This window comes from Amphiura filiformis, chromosome 14 (genome assembly GCF_039555335.1).
Source record: "Amphiura filiformis chromosome 14, Afil_fr2py, whole genome shotgun sequence".
In the NCBI taxonomy this organism is placed as follows: Eukaryota; Metazoa; Echinodermata; class Ophiuroidea; order Amphilepidida; family Amphiuridae; genus Amphiura; species Amphiura filiformis.
Genome location: NC_092641.1, coordinates 18220474 through 18242864, shown reverse-complemented (window position 1 = coordinate 18242864; position 22391 = coordinate 18220474). Strand labels below are relative to the sequence as shown.

Here is a 22391-nt window from a genome sequence, read left to right as displayed (position 1 = left end):
GATACCTTGCGATGTAAGGGTATTAAATAAGCCCTATTTGATCGAGCCGAATTCAGTAAAATAGAGCTTAAGTATCAAAAATTTCAACAATATGTGCCCGATCTGATCCACCCAGGCCAAAGTCGCAAAATTGAGTTACTACGATTTCTAACATACTGATGTTGAATCCCCAAGTCTCTTGAATATTTGGTTGCAGAGTTATGATACCATATGATACTATTTATATTCCAAGATAAAATATGTTGCAGACAAATGTATTTCATTACTGAACATTTCTGAACTAAAATGGATTTCAGTATGCAATTACTTGTGTTTTATTTTAGTAAATGTCATTTATACGCATTAATGTTATAGTCAAATGCAGCAAACCTTTGACGAGCGCGACTACCGTGATGTTGCAAATTCGGCGCTAAAACGCGTACGGCGCACAGTTCATTCATAAATTTCCACTCAGCAACAACATATCGCCTTAGCAGCCAATCAGAGACAAGTGCGTGCAACGCAGTAAATACGTGATGTATCCTTACAATACGCGCTAGTCAAAGGTTTGCTGCATTTTAGTATAAGTGGTATAGAACTGACGGGTGAAAAATAAGATACTATTCTGAAATACTTCCAAAGATATGTAGTAAATTGATTGTCCAAATAGACCGAGCCCGATTGGATTACGTTAATAGGTTTTATCCAGTATATTATCATCGTTTTCGATATAGATTTATTCTGAGATGTAAATTTCATTAGTGATTTGTTTGATTGAGGTGAACTCGGGAAATGTTTGAACAGAAGAAGAAGTCCTGAAAAGATTCACTAGTCACCAGTCTAGACATCTGACCACCACCGCTTATGATCTGACCAAAGTAGAACTGACAGTGGCAGTGTTAGATTATCCCTGATTGGCTGGGAGCTAAGTCACTCATCTAAATGAGCCTTAACCGCAATGTGCCACACGTTATCTTAATAAGAACTCAAAAAGAATTTGATTAGTGTAAATGAATAAGATATTGCTGATATTCAACATCATCGAGGAATGAACACGTTTTATAAATAGTTCTTTGAGTTCTTTGAGTGATATTTGTGACACCTCTTCATGCGGGGGAAGAAGAAGAAGAAGAAGCAGAAGAAGAAGAGGAAGTAGAAGAAGGAGAAGGAGAAGGATGAGAAGAAGAAGACGAAGAAGAAGGAGTAGAAGAAGGAGAAGAAGAAGAAAAAGAAGAACTACACCAAACCCATATAGAGATACTTTCATGTTATTTGTATCTGTATTCGTATTCACATCACTGCGAAGATCAAATCTAAGCTAAAAATAAGGAAACAACGACATTAAAAGTATCAATATTTCAATAATGTGACTTTTAATTGACACAAATTCACTATCTGAGCTGCTTTGCAAAGAAACCATAAAGGTGATTGATTCTCATGTTACGGTAGAAACAATAATGGTTCACTGCTCATAGGTATGTGTCAGCACATCGTAATTAAGTCTTACTTATCTGGTATTCAAATTATATTCTTAAACACTTGAGAATGCTCCTGCAATCTTATTGGTTCTTACCCGTTTGATATGACACGATATCACACGGGTCAGCGCGTGTGCATCGACGGGATACGCGTACTCGCTATTTGAACCAATCGGAGGCGCATAGCAACAACGGGACTGATCGATTTTAAGCCCTAGGTATAATTCCTTGCAAAATGTAGGATTTAATTTGATTAAAATTTGTAATACTTATGATATTTTTATTTGAATTGAAGTGTTTAAGAATGAGAATAAAGGTATTGTTTTTAGCCGCTGTCGTGCATCTATCGTCTCATATAACACGGGTGACATCATTATTTTTGGCGTAAAACAACGAGGCGACATAAAATAATGATGTCGCCCGTGTTATATGAGACGGTAGATGCACTCCTGTGGTTAAGAACAATACCTTTATTCTCTAATTTCAAAATTGTCGAAGACGAGCAGATTTGCTGCGACACTGATGTAAGTGCCACTTATCAGCCATTCCTGCAGTTGCGTTCAATGCAAGAATGGCTAATGCACTTACGAATTCTAAATTAGTAAGTTATTTATTTAATTACAACATTTATTAGCATTATGATCAGTATTATTAAAATGAAATAGCTTTTTCATTCAATTTTTTTTTATTGAAATCTGAATAGAAATATATTGATAAACAGACAATTGCTTCTCCTTTAAACTTCTCATGTACTTTAGTGGGACCTGTGATGTATATCTTCAATACGAAAGGTCAAAAAAGGGAGCGGCGGAAGATAAAGGGGCGATCAGAAGAGTTATTAAAGAATTTAAAAGGGCGGGGATGAAGGGGCGGCAATAAGAATTATTTATGAAAAAGGGCTAAACATTATTGAAAAGGTTAAATATTGTTGTGAAACTAATGAAACTATACCTTTTTACTCGCCAGCAGGGCTACCGTTGGAGGAATGGGGTATAACACCACTAACACGTTAATAATAAAAAATGCTGAGAAAAAAATGTTGCTCCTACACCCCCCCCCCCCAACAACCCCCAACCCGGCTGAGAAATAATTGGGTCAACCCCTGCAGGGGTCGGCAAAATTACTTTTTCTGTAGCCCCGTGGTAGGACCGGCCACGCTATGCCACTGTACACTCTAACGTGTCTATATAGTTGCTAGAATAATATTAAATTATCTTAACACTGCAGTGTGAACGAAATAGTGCGTTTTGAAAAAAATATAGGAGTCCAGAAAAACACATCACGTGTTTAAGAAATACGATAAACTCCGATGATTGAGCTGTTTGTTATTCAATTAATTCATATTAGTAAGTAATTAAGTTAGACTAATAAATGCCAAGAACTAATAGACATACTAGCAAAATGTATTAATTAAGTTTTCATCTATTTTACAGCCATTATACTTGACAATGCACTTAAATGTAGGCCTATTACTATATCCCGTTCTATTTGTTTATCGTCAAGTGTGACGAAGTTTATAGAATAAAGCTGCTATTAACTTGAACTAGTTCGTATTTAATTCCCTCAATTCGTCCCAAGTGATTTATCATGTCGGCCTACTCTCTCTATATATAGACTCATATTATCCGATGGGACAGGTTATACGGGTGACCCGTGAATGCGCAAAATTTTCGCAAAGGGCGTTATGTCCATAATGCATTTATTTTCTGTTCTGCAAGTTATGTAAAGCAGAGAGGTAAATAACAAGTGAAATTCTTCTCATCTAGGTGGGCAGCTCCGTTGATGTTGCACATGCAGTTGAAAAGATCTCAAGTGCTACATGTATTTACCCGCCTAAAGAGTAAAGTTCCCTATTGTTGAATTTTTTGACAATATAATTAGCCAAACGTAGACGAGCGCAGTTTGAAGGACAGCTAGGGTACAATACTTCATAAATATCGACATACAACGTTGATTCACCTTTTACAATTTTTGATTCGTGTTCAGAATTATGTTATAGCATGTCTTTCAACGTTTTCTGCCATGTAATCAATATCGATAAATTAACTATACTGGGTAGAGACTGAGTTTAGAAAAATGGAAATCCAAGGTTTCAAATCATTTTCTTGATGAATTTATTGACCGATGACGTTTTGTAAACTAAAAATTGGTTCCCGTTTTATTGCATTCATTTCCATAACAGCAGCTACCTCGTACGTAAATATGTGGTAGCGTATTAGTATGAAGTACTTATCAAACATCAGAATTGAACATTCGAAAATTTATTGCAGTTCACGTCACGTGGGTATGACATTGACGGTATTAACACCAATGGTGAAGGCGTGCTTACATTCCGATCACATTAACGCGTATTTCCAAAACACACTTAGCGGTTACCAAGAAATGTAATATTCAAAATATATTTTAATGATGATACCCTTTACGACACTTATGCCACATTAACTTAGCTGAATATTTCTTGGCAACCGGAATGAGAAAAAATTACATCCCACAAGACAAAACAAGAGTAGCTAAAGAATGTTCACAATTATGATGAGTTATAATGTGAACATTTTGGGTCATATAAAGAAGCACTACTACTTTTAAAAGACGTTGATCTGAATGTCAGTAATTGGTTCCGACTTTTGCAGGACAGCTATGAAGCACTAAAAATATGAAGCGTGTATTCAATATGACAAATCATAAATGCTCACTGCGCTTTGTAGAATCCTGTTGTTTCACCAAAACGAGACTCATTGATATAGGTTTCCAGGGCATATTCAAGAATACAAGAATGTGTTACAATTACAATTGTTATAGCAAAAAGTACACTATGAGACAGGCATTACTATACCAATGAATATTGCTGTAAAGATACACAATATATATAATCGACTAAATTATCTAGAAACGAATCGCCAAATGGCTCCATGTAATCGTCCGACCATCATTTCAGCTAAACAAACTTGATATTAATACCTTATCTGGTGATAGGGGTGTTGGGTGTGGGGAACATTTTTAAATTGTGGGCTTGAAACTTCCCATAGAACGGTTACAATAGTGATTTTCCATCTTTTCCAGTAATAAATGCCGTAAAAAATTAAGTTCGTTTGAAATCCGATTCGTGATCAAATTTTATTGAAAATTAAAAACTAAAAATTGTTAATATTCGAGGTGTTGCTCAATTATGATGTCATTGTGATGTAATTCCTAGAATTGTTTGTACTTGTTTTGGCGTCAATTAAAAGAAGAGTTGCATTGGCACCAACTTACATAGACATTAGACGTTTCTTTGCAAAAATCTAAAGAGTACTCCTGCTTGTTAGACGTGTTACAAAAATGCCTCATGATTAATAAGACATGTATCAGTTTTATATGCTTGAAGGAAATTTGGTTTGAGTTGATATTAAAATACCAGAAATGAGATACACTGTCATCTTGACATATTATACACATGTGACATTTTTGTAATGCTCCCTACTTAAGAAATAAAGGGTAATGCAGTATTCTTCACACCAAATATTGTATCCGAGGCAGTAAAAAAGTTAAGTTTAAGGGGAAGCTGCACTGAAAAAAGTGATTTTCTAAAGTATTTGACCTGTGCACTTGTAAATTGGTGAGAATGTGTGTGCTGATCAAACTTAGCGATTCCAGCCAAAAAAATGATCGTCGTTATAACGGTTGCCATGGTAACGGCGGCCATGTTGGATTTTCACATGATGTCGTTGCGCGCCATTTTTCTCAGTCGTTCTTTGGTATTTTTTTTCTGAAATTTGTTTTATTTGACAAATTTAGGTCTAATTAAAAAATTTACAGAGGGAATTTTCAAAAAAAGGTTGTACGGTTACGCTACGGTGCATTAAAATTGGTAAATTTGCGCATTTTGGCGGAAAATTTACAAAAACGGGTCGTTTCCATGGTTACCAGATGTTTTTCAAAATTTCCTTCTATAAATATTTAGATACAGGTATGTCCAACATACTTGCCAAAAATAAGCTCAAACAGATATACCATTACCAAGAAAAGTGACGCGCAAGGTAAAATATGACGCGACACGACATCTGGCAGAAAATGGCATTTTAAGTCTAGAAACACTTAATATGTTAATTAGGCAGCAATTATGCATATCAAATATTATAAAATCGTGTTTCTGACAACAATAACATTTATACTAATTAATAGCACTCTTTATAGACAATAAACATATTACATTATTCAGAAACTAATTTTTAGCTGGAAATTCCTTAAATATCGCCCCTTGAAAACAATACAATACATAAGAAATACATAACGTGTATTAGTATAGGACAGAATTCAATTCATGACTTTTTTCGCCTCACGTTGTTCCTTTGATTACTTGCAACTTCTGAACCAAATGTCCGATTTGAATCAAATAAAAAGCAAATAAAGGCCCAAATTCTATAGATTTTTTAATTTAGAAAAAAACATAAAAAGACTAAAATACCCCTACTTCACAACAATCCTGGTGCAGCTTCCCCTTAAACGTTATTACTTCCGAGGACAGGTTATTTGGGTGTACGAGATAATACTACACCCTTTACTTCAATTATATTGCCAAAAAAATATTTCAAGAGAATTTTTTATATTTTGATCAAATAGTTTAGAATGTTTACTTCAAGGTGGCTCACGTATGTACAGTGTCACCGCGTATCGCGGATATATTGTAACCAAGACTAAATTCACGAAACGGAAACGACCACCTTCACAGAGATAATCCGTCCTTGCATGTTTATACCAAAATTATAGTTTTACGACGCACCGGGCATAGAACTACAAGAACTTTTATTTTGGTCCAAGGGACTTTAGTCCTCCATTTAAAGTAGGTTTTATTTGCTCTATAAAGGCGTAGACTACGGTTACTATAATGTTCAAAAACCCTTGCATCTGAACTATAAGTACTATTACAATGCCTCTTAAGATATAGTATACACATATCAACTATCGTGGCATTGCTCTTTTTGTGTACATGAGTTCTTGAAAGTCCATTGCATCTTCTTCAAATTGTCCAAATACTGACCATATACGTCATGGGTATGGACCTTTGATATTCCCTTTCTTCTGTCTTTCCTGCATTCTTTGAAATAAGAAGTAGAACATGGTACGTGAGATCTTAAAGTACTTTTACTTTTACAAACAAAGGGTTCCATTTATATGATTTTTTATTCTAATTACAATCACGGTTGCTTGATGAAATGTAAAACTGTGCCGTTTTAAAGAAAAGTTGAACAATGATGAACAATAATGAACAACAATTTATCTTAAATCTTGTTTGCATCTTTAAAAGGGGGTAGAAACCTGAATAATGGTATTAGAACATCAGGAAACGACTAACAAATGGAAAGGAAATTTTTCCAAAAACTTTTTATCATGAAATGTAAGGATTAACTCATATTTATTGACTAATATAAATTTAAAAGATATGTAAATAGCGCCCTCAACTTATGCACAAATGCACAGTTAATATAATAATAATTACCAAAAAAGCAGAAAAAGATGAATAATTTGATACAGATACAGAAATCAAATGTTAAAAATAGCTAAAAATATATATGTGAATATTAGTGTGATAGCTGTGGGTAGAAATGAACTTAATAATTATAATATATTGTTTGAATTTTTTTTTTAAATGATCACCTCAGACAACCGTGATAGAGTGTAAATTATGCTACAGCTACAATAGATCCACGCACTCAAATATTCAATTTCATCAGAATGAGAAAACATTAATTGAAATAATGGGACATTGTTTTTAATAGTGTTGCTTTTTACTAATTCTTCGCTCTGTTTTGCATTACAATCAATTTGTGGATTGTGCTTGTGACCCAATTCTTCTAGGTAATAGTATTTTATCATGTTGCTAAAAGATCAATTGAGAACATACCTCGTGGGTCATCCGAGTAGGAATTCCGCGTTCCAAATATGACTATTTCTTATTATAAGAATACAGGAAGCTGTTCTAGAATTCAAACTTCTGAGACCCGACGGCCGATGTACGCTTTGAATTTCTATTACTATAACTCTCTTAGAAGGCTAGGCAATATCAGTTATTTTTATTTGGAATTGAAGGCAACTTTATTTGTCATAATCTATACAAGTACGAGGAAACAAGCATTGATTTTCAGTTTTTGTTAGTTCTCATTTAATGGTTCTTTAGAGGTAATTTTATCTAATATAGTTCAACATTTTGCTAAGCTTGCCAAAATACGAGGCATACTTCAGCAACTAACACGTAAAGGAAACGTTCACACCCTTATCGTAGTTGAAAAGCTTTTAAATACAACTTGCGCACATCAATTAAAATTCATATTAATAATACGCTTGATATGCATTTTTGTCGGTAAATGGATATGCCTGGAAGCTGCTATAAAGATGATAAAATGAGTTTGATCCCATCATAACGACATAAACAAAAGTATATTTGCATTAATTTAATAATCGGGGCAGACTACAGTACAAAAAAAGCCTACAACTTATTAACCTATTAAGTGATTGACGGTCTATCCTTGTTTGGTGTGTATTTTCCTTTTCGGCGACTCCAGATGGATTCTTTCAGCCTTGGCAACTTTTGATAAGTTCAATTGACAGTGTGATTTGTAAAGCAAACATGATCAGTGATAGCTGACTTGTGAACGGCTGTGATGGATGATGTGCGGCTAGCACGTGTGTGTGTGACTCAGTTTCAAATTTGTGCACCTCTGTTTGGTGGTCTTTGAGGTGAACGACAAAATGGTGACCGTGTTGCCTCTGCTTTGTGTGAAGGGGGAAGTTTGTCCTTACGATGAACAAGCACATTGCGGATTGTGCGTTGTGGTTTGTGAACTACAACCAGCAGCCTTTAATTCAAATAGATGAACATTGTATTTCCACTTATATTAGGTGGTTAAGTCTTATATACTCCTTGTATGGACCATAGTATGCTTTTCCTTTGGCAAAATAATTGTAGAAGTTTGTATTTATTTTTTTAAAGATTTTATTTTATTTAATCATTTATACTGAAAACAACAATTAGTGTTTTATAAATTCATATAAGCCCGTATATCAAAGAACCGGTATTTACCGGTATTCGACTTTTCCCTTCACATCACAGCCATAATTAGTTGAGCAAAGTGTCGAAATACCTTTATGCAGGAGACAATCAATCCTATTACATGTACTCTATAACCTTAACGGTTCACAGTGGTTGTGGTTCTATACCATGTCTAATATGTCAATATCTGACAAATTTGGTGCTCGTATCACAGAATAACTAACTATGACCGATCATGACTGAAACCTCCCAATGGGCCGTTCCATTGAAAAATGTTGGAAATATTTTCCACAGGGGGAGTATGAATTTCAGATGGAATTAGCACATTAACCCTAACACGCCAGAGTACTACAAAATACTACTTGATAAATGCGCTGTTCGTGCGTGCATCTCACGTGGTGTGATGACACAATCGCCCTAAGTGATATATAGGCACAGTTTCGCTGGCCAGCTAGCCCCAAGCCCCGTGGCAAAGTGTCGCCGATCCTGTGCTTGGCATGCGAGGGGTCTCGGGTTCGAATCCCACCCACTTCTTTCTCTCTTTTCTCTCTTTATTCCTTCCTTCTTTCCCTTCCCGTCGCCAAAACGCCCCTGGTGGGTTAGGGTTAACCAACTCTTTTTGAAACTCACCTCCCTCTGTGGAAGATTCAGAATGAATCTCTCTCAGAGGGTGTATGACATTTAAACAGAGCTGCTAAATGGGTTCAGTCCATTTTGGATTCACACTCCCCCAGTGGAAGATATTTACAATAATTCTTCCACAGGGGTAGTGCCGATTTTAAATGGAAGAGCCCAATGCCCAGGTTGATCACAATAATTCTTCATACCACGTGGTGATACATGCCGAAGTGAACTTTGACCCTTTTCTAGTCGATCTACTTCTACACAAACCAATAATTAAATAAACAAAAGTGAATCATTTTGTTTCTAATAGCAGTAATTAATCCATTGAAAGAATTCATCTTTGCATATTGATATCTCATAAATTTTATTTATAAAAGTTAAACCTTCAAAGTGAACACTTGACTCGATTTTATTTTTCATTTATTCTCCGTTAAATATTGATGAGAGCGTTCGTGATATTCTACGAAGTGTATTAGTCAGGGGAGGGACATAAATTATCTGGGGTATACTGCCAGCAATATTGAAGATGTGTTAATATATACCCCTGTTTTGAGGATTTAGGTTTGTAAACACGATGATATTGATGATGATGATATTGATGATGATGATGATGATGATGATGATGATGATGATGATGATGATGAATCAAATTGAATGAGCATTTTCCGTCAAATCCGAAAACGTAGTGCGGAACTTAAAACGGAGCTTCGTTCGGAAGTAAAGCTGTTTTAATCTAATACCAGGCCGTTGCAACTCATATACTAGCGCAATACAAAAAGGTGGCGACAGCGTCGGCTTTCCCTGTGTATTACTCTGCGCTTAAATGGCATCCGATGGCGTCGCCAACAGGCACCAAATTGATTCATGGGCGGCGCCATATTGGAAAAGTAAAGAAAAATGCTGCTGCTACCACGATAGTACTAAAAGCTACGTAAAAAAATATATGCGCAGTGCTGTGGAGACTTATGCTAATTAAAGAAACATGCTGCTGCCATCTACGTCCATATGTTGCAAGCGTGACGATCGCACACCGACACCGCCTGGCTAATAATTATTTGGTGGAGCAGAGACACTTAAATGAATACACGGGATCGATACACGTGAATTGCTATGCACGATTTTGATATCAGACGAAAATCTTCGAATACTGGATTAGAAATTGATGAATATCTCCCGCAAATGAATTTTTCTCAAGAAACCAGATGTGGTCTCATACACTTGAAAATACGTTTTGAACAGATATGATAGTCGCTAGAATGCGCTTTGAAAATTGGCCGTGCGCTTTGAACTCAAAATCTGACAATTTTATATTGCGTTGGTCCTATGGACTACAGCGTGTAGTACAGCTGCACTCACTGTAGGCAGTATAAAAGTCGATGACCATTGACCTCAATGGGGTATACAAGCTTATTCACGCACAACCAAGATCAATTACCCGGCTTTGTGAGTAGCCTTAGTTAAGTCCCTCGACTAATTATTAGTTTTAAAGAGCTCTAAAGGTTTGAACCAAATGGCTAATCGTGGCTGTGGATTCAACCTACCATGGCGATTCCTGCCATGAAGATATAGGGTCGATGACACTGTGGATCGCTGACCTCACATCGACGAACGGAGTTGCAATTCCATCGCACTTGGTGCTCTATTCTTCTTCCATGCTAATACATGTAATACGGCATATATAATCGGAACTGGAATTTCAGGAACAAACATTTCCTACGTGGTTTACTCTACGCACAATACGGTTGGTGACTCAATCAAACATCGGAGACAACCGGTAAAATGTTTTTTGGAGCTATATATCATTTGTTGATCAAATTCAGAGCAGCTACTCGTCTACATGTATGATGATCATATTCTAGCAAGAGTGGATTTTGGCCGTTTATAGCTTGCAGTCTCTAAGTATTCCTTTGAATTTCATGCACGAACAGTGGAGTCTTTGCTCTTGTTGTTCTTACAAGCAGTGTTTTTGCGGTAAATGTCTCATTTAAGACAAACCATCACAATATGATAATTAGAGTCAAGGGTTACTAACGCTAACCCTAACCTTAACCCTAACCCTAACTCTAACCCTTACCCTTACCCTTACCCTAACCCTAACCTTTACCCCTAACCCCCGTAACCCCTGACCATAATCAGCATGTTGTGATGGTCTTTCTTAAATGAGATATCTACCGTTTTGCTGTCATACGGCTTGGTTGTTGCTGTTGCCTCTATTGTAGTTTTTTACTTCTTTTATCTTTGGGATAAAGTCCACTTTAACCTCAACTTTAATCCCTAATCGCATTGAAATGTATTGTGAACAAGGTGAAATGGTTGTGATGAATTGAGGGCCAATAAGAACCGCGAAAAATTACTCTTAATATAATTAAAGTATAATATTTCTTTTCAACAGAACACCAGAGTGACACCTTGTTCCTAACATCGAAATTAACTTTCGTTGACTTTACGTAGAACATTTCAATAGATCTAGATCATTTCACTAAAACATGCTAGTTCAACACTGTAATTTAGGCCATTAAGGCAAAACCCATCAGATTTTGGCTTTCCAATGGATTAACACTGAGAGTTGACATAAACACGTTATTGATTAATGTTCTGTCAGCTATTGATAGACCTATGTTCTGAATATCACCATAAAGGCGGCAGTGACGACGTCTTTTTTGACAGGGACGAATATATTAGAACAACCTTTGTATTATGTCAAATGATGGAGGCACATCATTGTCATTCACCGCTTGTGCTAACTATTATAACAAAATAATATACACATGGAGACAAAAGTCAAATTGTCCCTTTAAAATGTTTTAAGGTCAGTTCCTTGCTAGATTTGACCAAGAGTTGACCGATCCATTATCGTACCTGGTGAGCCTCGCCAAAGTCCTCGCCAAAGTCAGTATTAATAAACTGACTCTTCCGGTAATGATCGTAAGTTTCCTGTCGGTCACATTCAATTGTTTCTTAGCCAATGTCAGTGACCAGTATTGTGTGCTTAGAAGCAAAAATTACACTTCTTTTGTATCCGTTCAAACGGTACCATGACCAATCGTAGAACAACATCCAAGAGGTTGGTTGTACACTCGGTAAGTAATAAATTAGCATGGATTGACCCGTTTGCGAATTTGGCCGCCATTTTGGAATCAAGTACACTTTTGCAGATCTATTTTGATCATCATGCTTCGATGAACATACAAGCGACTTTGAAGTTCATTAGAAGTTGTATACTATGACCATAATGACACACGGATTCATTTTTTGATGTGCACATTTTGTTAAACGATATCTGCATATAATTTGAAGGTAGAATAAAATAGTTCCATAACATTCTAAGACTGTAAACATGGGTTATTAAGGATTTTAGAGGAAGTTTGGGATTTTGGCCGCCATCTTGGATTGAGGAAAAAACTGAGGGGCCCGTGGTTTTTTATCCTTTTAATTTAACCCAAGCAACATATGTGCCAAATATGGTAACACAAAGTGTTAGTTTTTCCTGAAATGAACATGCCTTATAAAAGTCTTGTAAAGTAATATTTCTACTTTATTATCCTAAACATCGTAATGTGCGGAGCAACTGCAACATACGAGTCAATATAACGTCAATTCCTGAAGCAAAGTTAATAAATTGCATTTGTCACAGGAACTTACACATTTATAATCACGTTTTAAGGTATAAGTTTGATACCAAGGTCACTCAGTTAATAATTCCTTGACTTCATACACATTTGTGTTAAGAAACATGGCCTGGTGACGATATGTTATTATTTATGATATGATATTCCTCTATTTGACTTTCGGGCACCCGCTTGTTCATTTCCATAACCAACCCTGATTTTTCATATTATAGCATAATTTCATTATCTAAAAAGCGTCATAGAATAACATTAGATTAGAATCCACTGCCAAAGTTACGTTATGATACATTAGTACTTTTTTCAGTTGTAAGAAATATAAAATACAAAACGTAATTTTTTTTTTTATATCAACTCGACGAAAAAAATGCTTTTGGATATACTTGTCAAGGTCATTCAACTTGTTATTTTGTTGCGGAAGATTGTTATCAATGTATTAATGGCCTGATGTCTTGTTTGTTTGCGTCAGTTTGCTTCCATTAACTTTGTCTGGTCTTCTTACTTGATATTCATTATTTCCGCCGTTTTTTTTATCTTTCAGTAGTTGCAACATTGTCTTCTGAGTGTGACAAGACTACTTATCAAAACCATCTTGTTATTCAGTTTTCAAGTCCATTTTTATTAAATAGATTCAGGCCGTTGGCTCATAGTATTACAACATATGTTGCATTGTAAAACGTCACATGTACACAAACATAATGATAAAAAAAGCATAATGATGAATACAGTTTTTTGTGTTAAGTATTACCATTAAGTTTAACACTATTTCTTAAAATGAATGCATGAAAATAAGCAGCCGTATAAGCCTACCAAATTGTTGTTCAAGCCTTCAATATTTATTAAAACCTTTGACGTGTTCGAGTCAAAACCCAAACTAACAAATGAAAACACAATGGAATTCGTCATCGACATTCCCCGTTTCGCAAGTGCGAAATTCTCTATCAATATTCTGAATTCTACCAGTCGAAATAAATAGTGAGTGATTACAACACCGCAACGGGCTAAGGGCTATTCTGTGAGATGAAATTTCAACAGAAAACATGTATATTTCAGGATTAAGGACAGTTTTGAATTCTTGGTACCGCGGTATGTAAATTATCAAAATGCTCCTAAGTTCATCACGTTATGTACGGCTATATATGGAACTCTGGCAGTTCATAGATCATAATATTAAACAATCTATACGTTCTAACTTGAGACTATTTTGTTTGAACCCTAAAACTACGAGGTGGGGACGGCCCGGGACAGCAGCCGGGTCTGTAGCCTTAGCACTAGCGGGAGTAGAAGTCTTCTTGGCTTTTTTAGCTGCTGGTGCGGGTGGCTCTCCTCCACCTGCCACTGCTGAATCCGCTGATGACCCATCTGGTCGTTTTAAAAAAGCCAACAATGACATGATTTATGAATGATTTAATCGGGAATCGGATGATAATGATAAAGACGCGGGACTTTCCCTTACGGACAGCGTGTTCGAAAGACCTCATGTCACACGGGCTCTGTTTAAGAAATGCGCGACTACTCTGATTCCCGTTCACTTGCCTTGCCTACACTTCTACGCGTGAACCCAAGTGTTACAGAGAACCATTGACCAAAGCGTACAGCCTAAATAGGTAAATGCCTAATTGAAAATGGGTATCTCGTAAATCAAGTGAATTTTTTGGGATCGAAATTAAATTTATTTTATACCGTGCTTGGTAAGAAATTACAAAAAAAACCCAGATTGACGATACATTCATGAATCATGTGTTTGAACATTTAAGAACTAATACTTTGAGCTTCAAAATGTTACCGGCCAGGCTGGCCGGCAACTAGACTACTAGTCAGGAAAGTTACCGGCCAAGCCAAAAGTTACCCGCCAATGGCCGGCTGACCGGCCCTATTTCGAACGCTGGACCGTGGGGTGTTGTACCACCCCTAAGATTTTGTATCAGTCATGAAAACACATACTCGTTTACGCCCAAACGACCTAAGCTAATCGTAGATCCATCCTTTTTCCTCATTTTAGTGATAATTGTTTTTACCACCACCTTACCCGCGGGTAATTGATAGTAATTGATGCATTGTGAACACTATATCCCTATACATGTTTGATTTTACCCTTTGATCTTGATCTTGCAAGAACTTGAAATATTTCGTAACTTGATTTACTGTATTAAGTGAAATTTCATATACATTGGGTTAATTTCTCGCAACAATTTTGCAATTTTACCGATAAATGTTGAATATTTAAACAGTACAGAGTTTTTATTTTAGTTGTCTTGGGGATTACGCCATTGATTTGAAAGAAGTCTTAACACAGAGGCACACTCGTCACGTGCTGTTAAAAATATAAAATTGTGAACAAATGCAATTTAAACCTCTTTGTTTAAGATGATATCGTGAAAGCTAAGACACAGAGTGTGGCTTATATAATTTGGTATGAAACCAGTGTCAAAATTTAAGAATAAAATCGATTTTTTTATGTTACATTTATTTTGAGACATCCTCTAATCAGTATCAAACTTACCTCATAGCACTTGGTAAGCCAAAGTGGTTTGTCAAACATTTCAAGGCCATTTTAAATTCTCATCTTCCTCTATCGTCAAGAATATCGCTTGTGGTATCATTATGATAAATGACACCAGCCATACAAGAACTATAGTAACCAAAGTCCGTGAGGCTCTGACGTGAAACTTCAGCGGATGACATATTGCCATGTAACGATCCACGGCAATGGCTGTTAGTGTGTATGTTGATACGCATGCTGACACTTCCTGAAACAGATAAAAAACGTAACAAGGTAAGTTTTTTTATGTTATAACAGCTTGTTGCTCGTTTTCTTTAAGTACTCCTCTTTAACAATGTACAGGGTGAGTCAAAAAAGTGCAATAGAGAAAGTAATCCATTTTTATTTAGGAATCGAGTTGAACCTTTTAGGTTTTAAAACATTTTATATATAGTATCTCCATCAGTGACCTTGTGTGAAAAAGTCAAGGAATTAGCATTTACCGTTTTGTTTTTATGAAACATTTTATAGCGATAACCAATTTTAATGTTTGTCCAAGAGACATCTAAAATTTGAATGTCAGCCCTCTGTGTAAGGTAGATTTGTAACAACTGACCTTTTCTTAACCTCATTGGCATTGAAATAAAATGGGACACCCAAAGTTTTATTGCCCTTGGTCTTGTTTAAGGAGAAGAAACATTATTTCATTTTGACTTGACTTGAATTAAAGCCGTCCTCCTGAGGTAGGTCCCGGAGATGGCTTCCCAACTAGTTTGAGTCTCCACAGCTGTCTGTTGGTGGCCAGATGTCCTGCCGCTGCTACTGATGGTATTCCGTCTCTGAACAGAAGTGCTTGATGTCCTCGAGCCACTTTTTTCTGGTCTTCCTCTGGGTCTGTTGCCTTCTATGTGACCTTCGAGCAGGATTTTTGGATAACGGGTGTTGTTCATTCTTTTCACATGACCAAAATATTTGAGTTTTTTGGTCATGATAGTTGTAGTCAGTTCTTTGTAGTAACGTGGCCGCTCCCGGATGCTAGTATTTCGGATTCTGTCTCTACGTGTGACTCCTAATATTTTCCTCAAGCACGCCATTTCAAACACTCGTAGTCTCTGTTCATTTTACCTTTACTTTAACAAATCAAAAACATACAAATTTGTAGGCGGGTTTTTCAAATGTCAAAAATGCAATGCGCGCAAATTAAGTAGAGTGAATTACAAAATATCCAGTAAGTTGGACATATTGAGATAAAAAAAACTGGAGTTGGAGTCAAGTGAGGTATGAAGGACTTAAAGTAATGTTAGAAAGTTTGTTTGAACATGAAAAAAAAAAGAAATCAAAAGGACCGAAACATTTCTGAAAATAAGTGGTCAATCATTAATCCCAATGAAATAGTGTTAATCACACTGAAATGTACGATCCATGCGATGGCTACAATCTTAAAGATATTTTACTCAACTTGAGTAAAAAGGTAACAACTCAACAAAATGATTAAAAAAGTTACCCAAATTGAAGAAATAATACCCAACATTGAGCTCATAGATAATTATTATCCAACATTGAGCTCAATGTTGTGTCTTATTTACTCAATTTGAGTAATTGTTTACTCAATTTGTTTAGTTATGACCTTTTTACCCAAGTTGGGTGTAGAGTAACGCTGATAATGGTTTTCAGTGTATTTTCAGTGTCACAATTTTATTAGGGATGACCATCAAAATTTCATGTTGCCCCTATTGCTACAAAAGATTATTTTCTGGAAAGAACTCATCAGCAGAAGTATTTTGGAGGTTAAATGGTCAAAATCGGTCAAAAACTGTTCGAATTATGAATTTTCAAAGTTTCCCATTCTGACCGGTCATTAGAACGAAATAAAATGACAAAGTCCAAAAATAGCAATGGGAGCAAAATTGGTATAAGCATATATTTACCTTTTTATATTTCTTTATTTTAAAATATACGCAAACATGAAACAAGCATATTGTGAAAGTATCAAAGGGGTTTCTTATGAAATGGCACTTTACAAGTCAATAGCATAAATTATTTCTTCAAACCGAGGCACTGAAATCATGCTTTTAGAAAACATTTGTCAAAAATCATCCAAAATGGCCGAAATGGCACAAAATCAAAAGTCCACAACAATATACACTACACATAAAAAAATACTACAAGGGATTTTCAACATACTCAGGAATCCAAACAATCAAGTACCAACATGCACAGCTTTGTCCTGATATCACTTTTGGGGTTTTAACAAAATGTATAACCTCTACTGTGATTGGCAGCTGCATAATGTATCTCTTTGATATCTGATAATGCCCAGCCCTTCAGCAAGTGGCTAATAACTGACCTTGATAGGCTTGAATGAACACTGTCATCTGCTACCAGGAAAGTTGAGAAATTCCTGCTGCTACAAAACCATCACACTCTAGGACCTGGTCACTCCATAATGCTACAGGGAGCACAGTACTTTAACAATGGAGTGAAAGACTTATTATTGATTAGGCGCGTATTTTAAAAGTACAGCAAGTCAGTGTAGATGGTATAAATATAAGAAAATGTTTGGGGTTGAGATCAGGTGAAAAATACATCAAATGAGCACGAAACTTCACATTTATGTTCAGAAGGGTGTCTATTTAACATGACTCGAAAGGTGTATGGAAATTCCAAAGAGAAGTTGGTGATTTAATTTTTAACTCGAGATCTACTTATCCATTTTTTAAATCTTTTTACAGAGGGTATGATGGAGGTAATAACGGCAACTCTGCCAAATTACAGCTCAGTAGGTTAAGGTTTTTATCTGATCTTATTGATCTGAATATTTTGTGCCATTCTGAGCAGTGCTGTACTTGGCCACTGGCAATTAAGCGCACTGTGGCGATGGACCAATTTTGATTCACACTTACAGAAAAACCAAATAAGTTATGTTGATGTAATTTGTAGGATAGTTACAAAACATAATTGGCATTAACATCCCCAATTTTTACAGAAAAATTATGAAAAATAAAAGAATGAGCTCAATTTAGAAATGTCTGTGCAAGCAGTGCACAGTTGAGCTCCCTGCATGTCTATGAGAGTGTTCTAATCAAGTTGATGGTTCATTGGTCATCCCTAATGTTATGGTTCGACTCGAAAAGCAGCGTAAACAGAAATGCAACAGGTGGAATAAATTTTTAAAACAGTCTAGAGATGTTTTGAAGAGTTTGTCAGTTTCATCATCAACAAGACACATGACTGAGCCAAACCAACCTATATTTAAGCCATATATTGATATTGTATAATAGCTCATAATAAATTCAAGGGTGCATACATTATTTGTTTGATAATGGTATTCGACGACAATTGGGATTTTCTTTATTTTGTCTAATAAGGTGAGTAAAATGTTTACTTGACTTTGAGTAAGTGACCGTTAACATCCATTAAATATATTTGGATTATTTCGTATAAAGATGCATGTTTCCGGATAAAAACATTATTATTGAACATTTTGACCTTCAATGTATACGGAAAAAGATTTTCATTTATATGCAAGTCGTATTTTATTCTTTTGTTAGCAATAACATGATATATTAGGGATATTCAAATTTCAGTAAATGAGCCTTAATAAAATTAATCTAATGCCCTTCTTCATTAATTCGATTTTTTTTATTAAAAGGTTTATTTTTTTTGTATTCGCATCGACTTCTTAAAATAAGTCAAAAACAGTACAACTTTTTATCAATGAATAACTAAAATGGACTCTTTTACAAACTAAAAAAGTGATAAAAAATCTTGAAAAAGTAGGCAAAAAATATTTGTTCATTTGTACATGCGCAAAAACAACTTCCTAGTGACTTTACTAATAAGCTACATTCAGAAAAACAAAATACATTCTTAATTCAATTTCTACGGTCGCATTACGGCTGACCAATACTACAAAATTGCGCCCCAATGTCTGATTTCCACATCCACACTGAGTGTATCCTTTCTTTGGTTCTTCAATTGAGCATTTTTTATCATACGTAACTCTGCAGCGTTAACCGGATTAATACGTGAACCATGACTAAAAAAACTACAGAAATATTTAGAAGATCTTTAAATTGAAATATAGCAATCAAAACTTTTGACATGAATGTTAATAGAATTTCAGCTAAGAATGTTATAAACAATACTAAAATAAAACTTCAACACACCTTCCGTAAGCATTAGAAACATTTCACCACTATACATACGGATGAACTGCCCGCATGCGTTTTTTGATGGGATTATTTTCTACTGTTCCTTCATGAACATGTGAATAAATCAATGTTTTCTTTCTTCTCAACATCAGATACATTGCACTGACAAAATAAGCATCCTAGGTATTTGATCATCAATATATCATCGCCCGTGGGAATTTACATAGCGCATGATAGTCACAGGCAAACTTGACATTTGTAATTGTGCAAAAAATTCTTAAACGTACCAATATTCTCTAGCAACAGAAATTTCACATTTATTTGATGTCAAATAAGCTCGCCCACTTTAGCTTGAAACAATCACGTCGTTATTTCTTATCTTATCAGAATGACGTCATGAAATCACTGATTTTAAATCATGGCAGTGAATATTTGTCAAAAATGAGATTTCTGTGAAACAACGTAGAAGCGTAAAGCTTACACTACAAACTTAAGGCAAAGCAAACCTACTCCTTACCATCGAAGTTGGCCGGCCTATTCTACCCCGGTTGGTGACAACTCCCTAGACCGAAGGTTCCCCAGTCCAAAGGCTCATTAGTTCGAATGTTCGCTAGTCCGAACACGTAATTTACCATTTGCAAGTCCGAATTCTGAAAAAAGAATCGCCAGTCCGAATATCGGGTTCTCAAGTCCAAAGGTTCGCTAGTCTGAACAATAAATACGATTCTCTAGTCCGAATATAGAATAAGGCTCGCTAACCCTAACCCTAACGCTAACCCTAACGCTAACACTAAGCCTAACCCTAACCCTAACCCTTATTCTATATTCGGACTAGAGAGCCTTCGGATTAGCGAACTTGATTTGGTTTTCGGACTAGCGAGGCCGATATCACAATTTCCAATTTTATTATATACCATAACTTACGAACTCAATATTGTCCGATTTCATTGAGGAAAACGGCTTTGTGGAGCAAAATATTTAAGATTTGTAAAAACCTCAAAATTTTTGACATAGGACGTCACATATTTAAGTATTGTGTTCTTATTTAAGGTCTCAAATATGTGATTAAATTAGATTTTCTTTTTCCTGCATCTGTACTCAAATTAAACTCAAAAATCTGGTTTGATATAGAAAGCGATGGCTTATCATATGACGCCTAGAGCAACAAACCAAACTGATATTCGAAATCCAATCATCTCTAGCCAAAAGTTAATAATTTTGTTATGATTTAAAAACAGACACGTTATACGATGTCAAATAAGGTTTCCCGTTTAATTTGAAACATTCATTTTGTGTTATACATGTATAAGATAAACTAAGATTGCCAACTTATTATTTTAAATTCGTTTGAAATCGCGTCGGCGACGACTTGCGTGTGGATAACGCTTAATCCACATGTGTAAAAAAGACGAAGCCTTACTCAAAACAACAAAAGCTGGTTGTTACCCTGGGTGATTATATTGTCATCGTAAGTATTATGTACTAAAGGAAGGATTCAACTTCGTGATTAAAGTCGGTATTCCATTTCACAAATCTCTACTCAAATGGAATTTAAACAAATCTGGTTTGTTAAGAAGATGGCTTATCACCATGTAGCCTAGAGAAAAAAAAATCAAAATGATATTTCAAATTCAATTACCTGAATGGATTTGGCTACTATAATAGACCTTGCCCCCAATTTCAATTCTAGAACAGCAATTATGAGGATAATAAATACAAGGATTATTCTGCATTGAGGTATCGTGTTGTTGCGAACTAGACGAGAGATAAAATGCTGAGAATTAACTGAGAATTAACTTTAATAATATATTTCCTACAGAAAGTAAGATTGGTTTTGATGTTATCAAAGATGAATATGATACCTATTATTACTGAGCATTACCACAGATATTTTTACATTTATTTCCACCATATAAACTACAAAATCGTACCAAATACAAAAAATATTTTGTTGTGTAAATTGCCTCAAGTTATGATGACGTTTCGCACTCATACGCGCATTAACATTTTGTTACATTGTTTTATACAAATTAATATCTTCTGTTTTGTTCTTGAAGGGTTTACCTTAATTTGGTATATAGATATAATTATATTCTTGGATACATTCTAATTCATATGGTGAGAGTATTTTTACAATTATGTTACCTTGTTAATTGACGTATCTGAGGCCTTTATTGTATATTTATTTACAAATATGGCATACATTCAATGCTCAAATCAAAGTGGTCACTATCTAAGCACAGGACCATATATAAATCTGTTAAGTATAACATCAAGTTAATAATGTTGACGTTCGTAGAAATAATATTAATGAATACATAAAAAAAAATATTTCTATGCATGTAATGATCATTATATATTTTGGGAAACAGTTTAACATCCAAACCATAGAAAAATAAAACAAATTCTTTCTGTTCAAAAGTAATGTTACAGTATTCTTAACGTCGATCATTTCAGACTCGTCAAACATTTGCCAAAGGTGTCAGCATTGTATGTTTATAGTCCCATAACTACACTAGGCACAAGAAGAAATTCGTCAGTTAAAGTCATCCTTGCTGTTCAAGAACCTGATAATTTTGGATTATTCTGAAATATGCACTTTGTTAATGGACTTTGCTTTCTAATTTGACACCCTGTTCGTCAAAAAAATCAAACAAGAATTGACCACAATTTAACAGGCACAATTGAATTGTAAAATGGAAACTTTTGATTTTGGGGTTGAGATTTTGGAGGCGCATATCGTGATCAATTCTTGCCCTAATTTCATGAACAGGGTGTCAAATGAGAAAGCAAAGTATAAATAACAAAATATATATTTCAGAATGATCCAAAATTATCAGGTTGTTGAACAGCAAGGGTGACTATAATTGACGAGTTTGGGCCTGGTGTATATATCTTACATATAAAATTATATGAGGGCACCAAAGAGCACCCTGTCGACTAAGGAATCAATGTTTTGACAATAGTTTAACTGACAAATTTTACAGTTTTCTGATTAAAATTTGGAATTGGAATTATTTT

The 22391-nt window shown here is 35.3% G+C and overlaps 1 protein-coding gene across 1 annotated transcript in view; it reads right to left on the bottom strand.

Moving 5' to 3' along the window:
• The window catches only part of LOC140169797 (orexin receptor type 2-like), a 193279-nt gene that overhangs the window by 47766 nt on the left and 123122 nt on the right, over nt 1-22391 (bottom strand). The window contains 2 exon segments of the mRNA XM_072193099.1: nt 15238-15291; nt 15293-15484. Of these exon segments, the coding sequence (XP_072049200.1) occupies nt 15238-15291; nt 15293-15484 (246 nt within the window).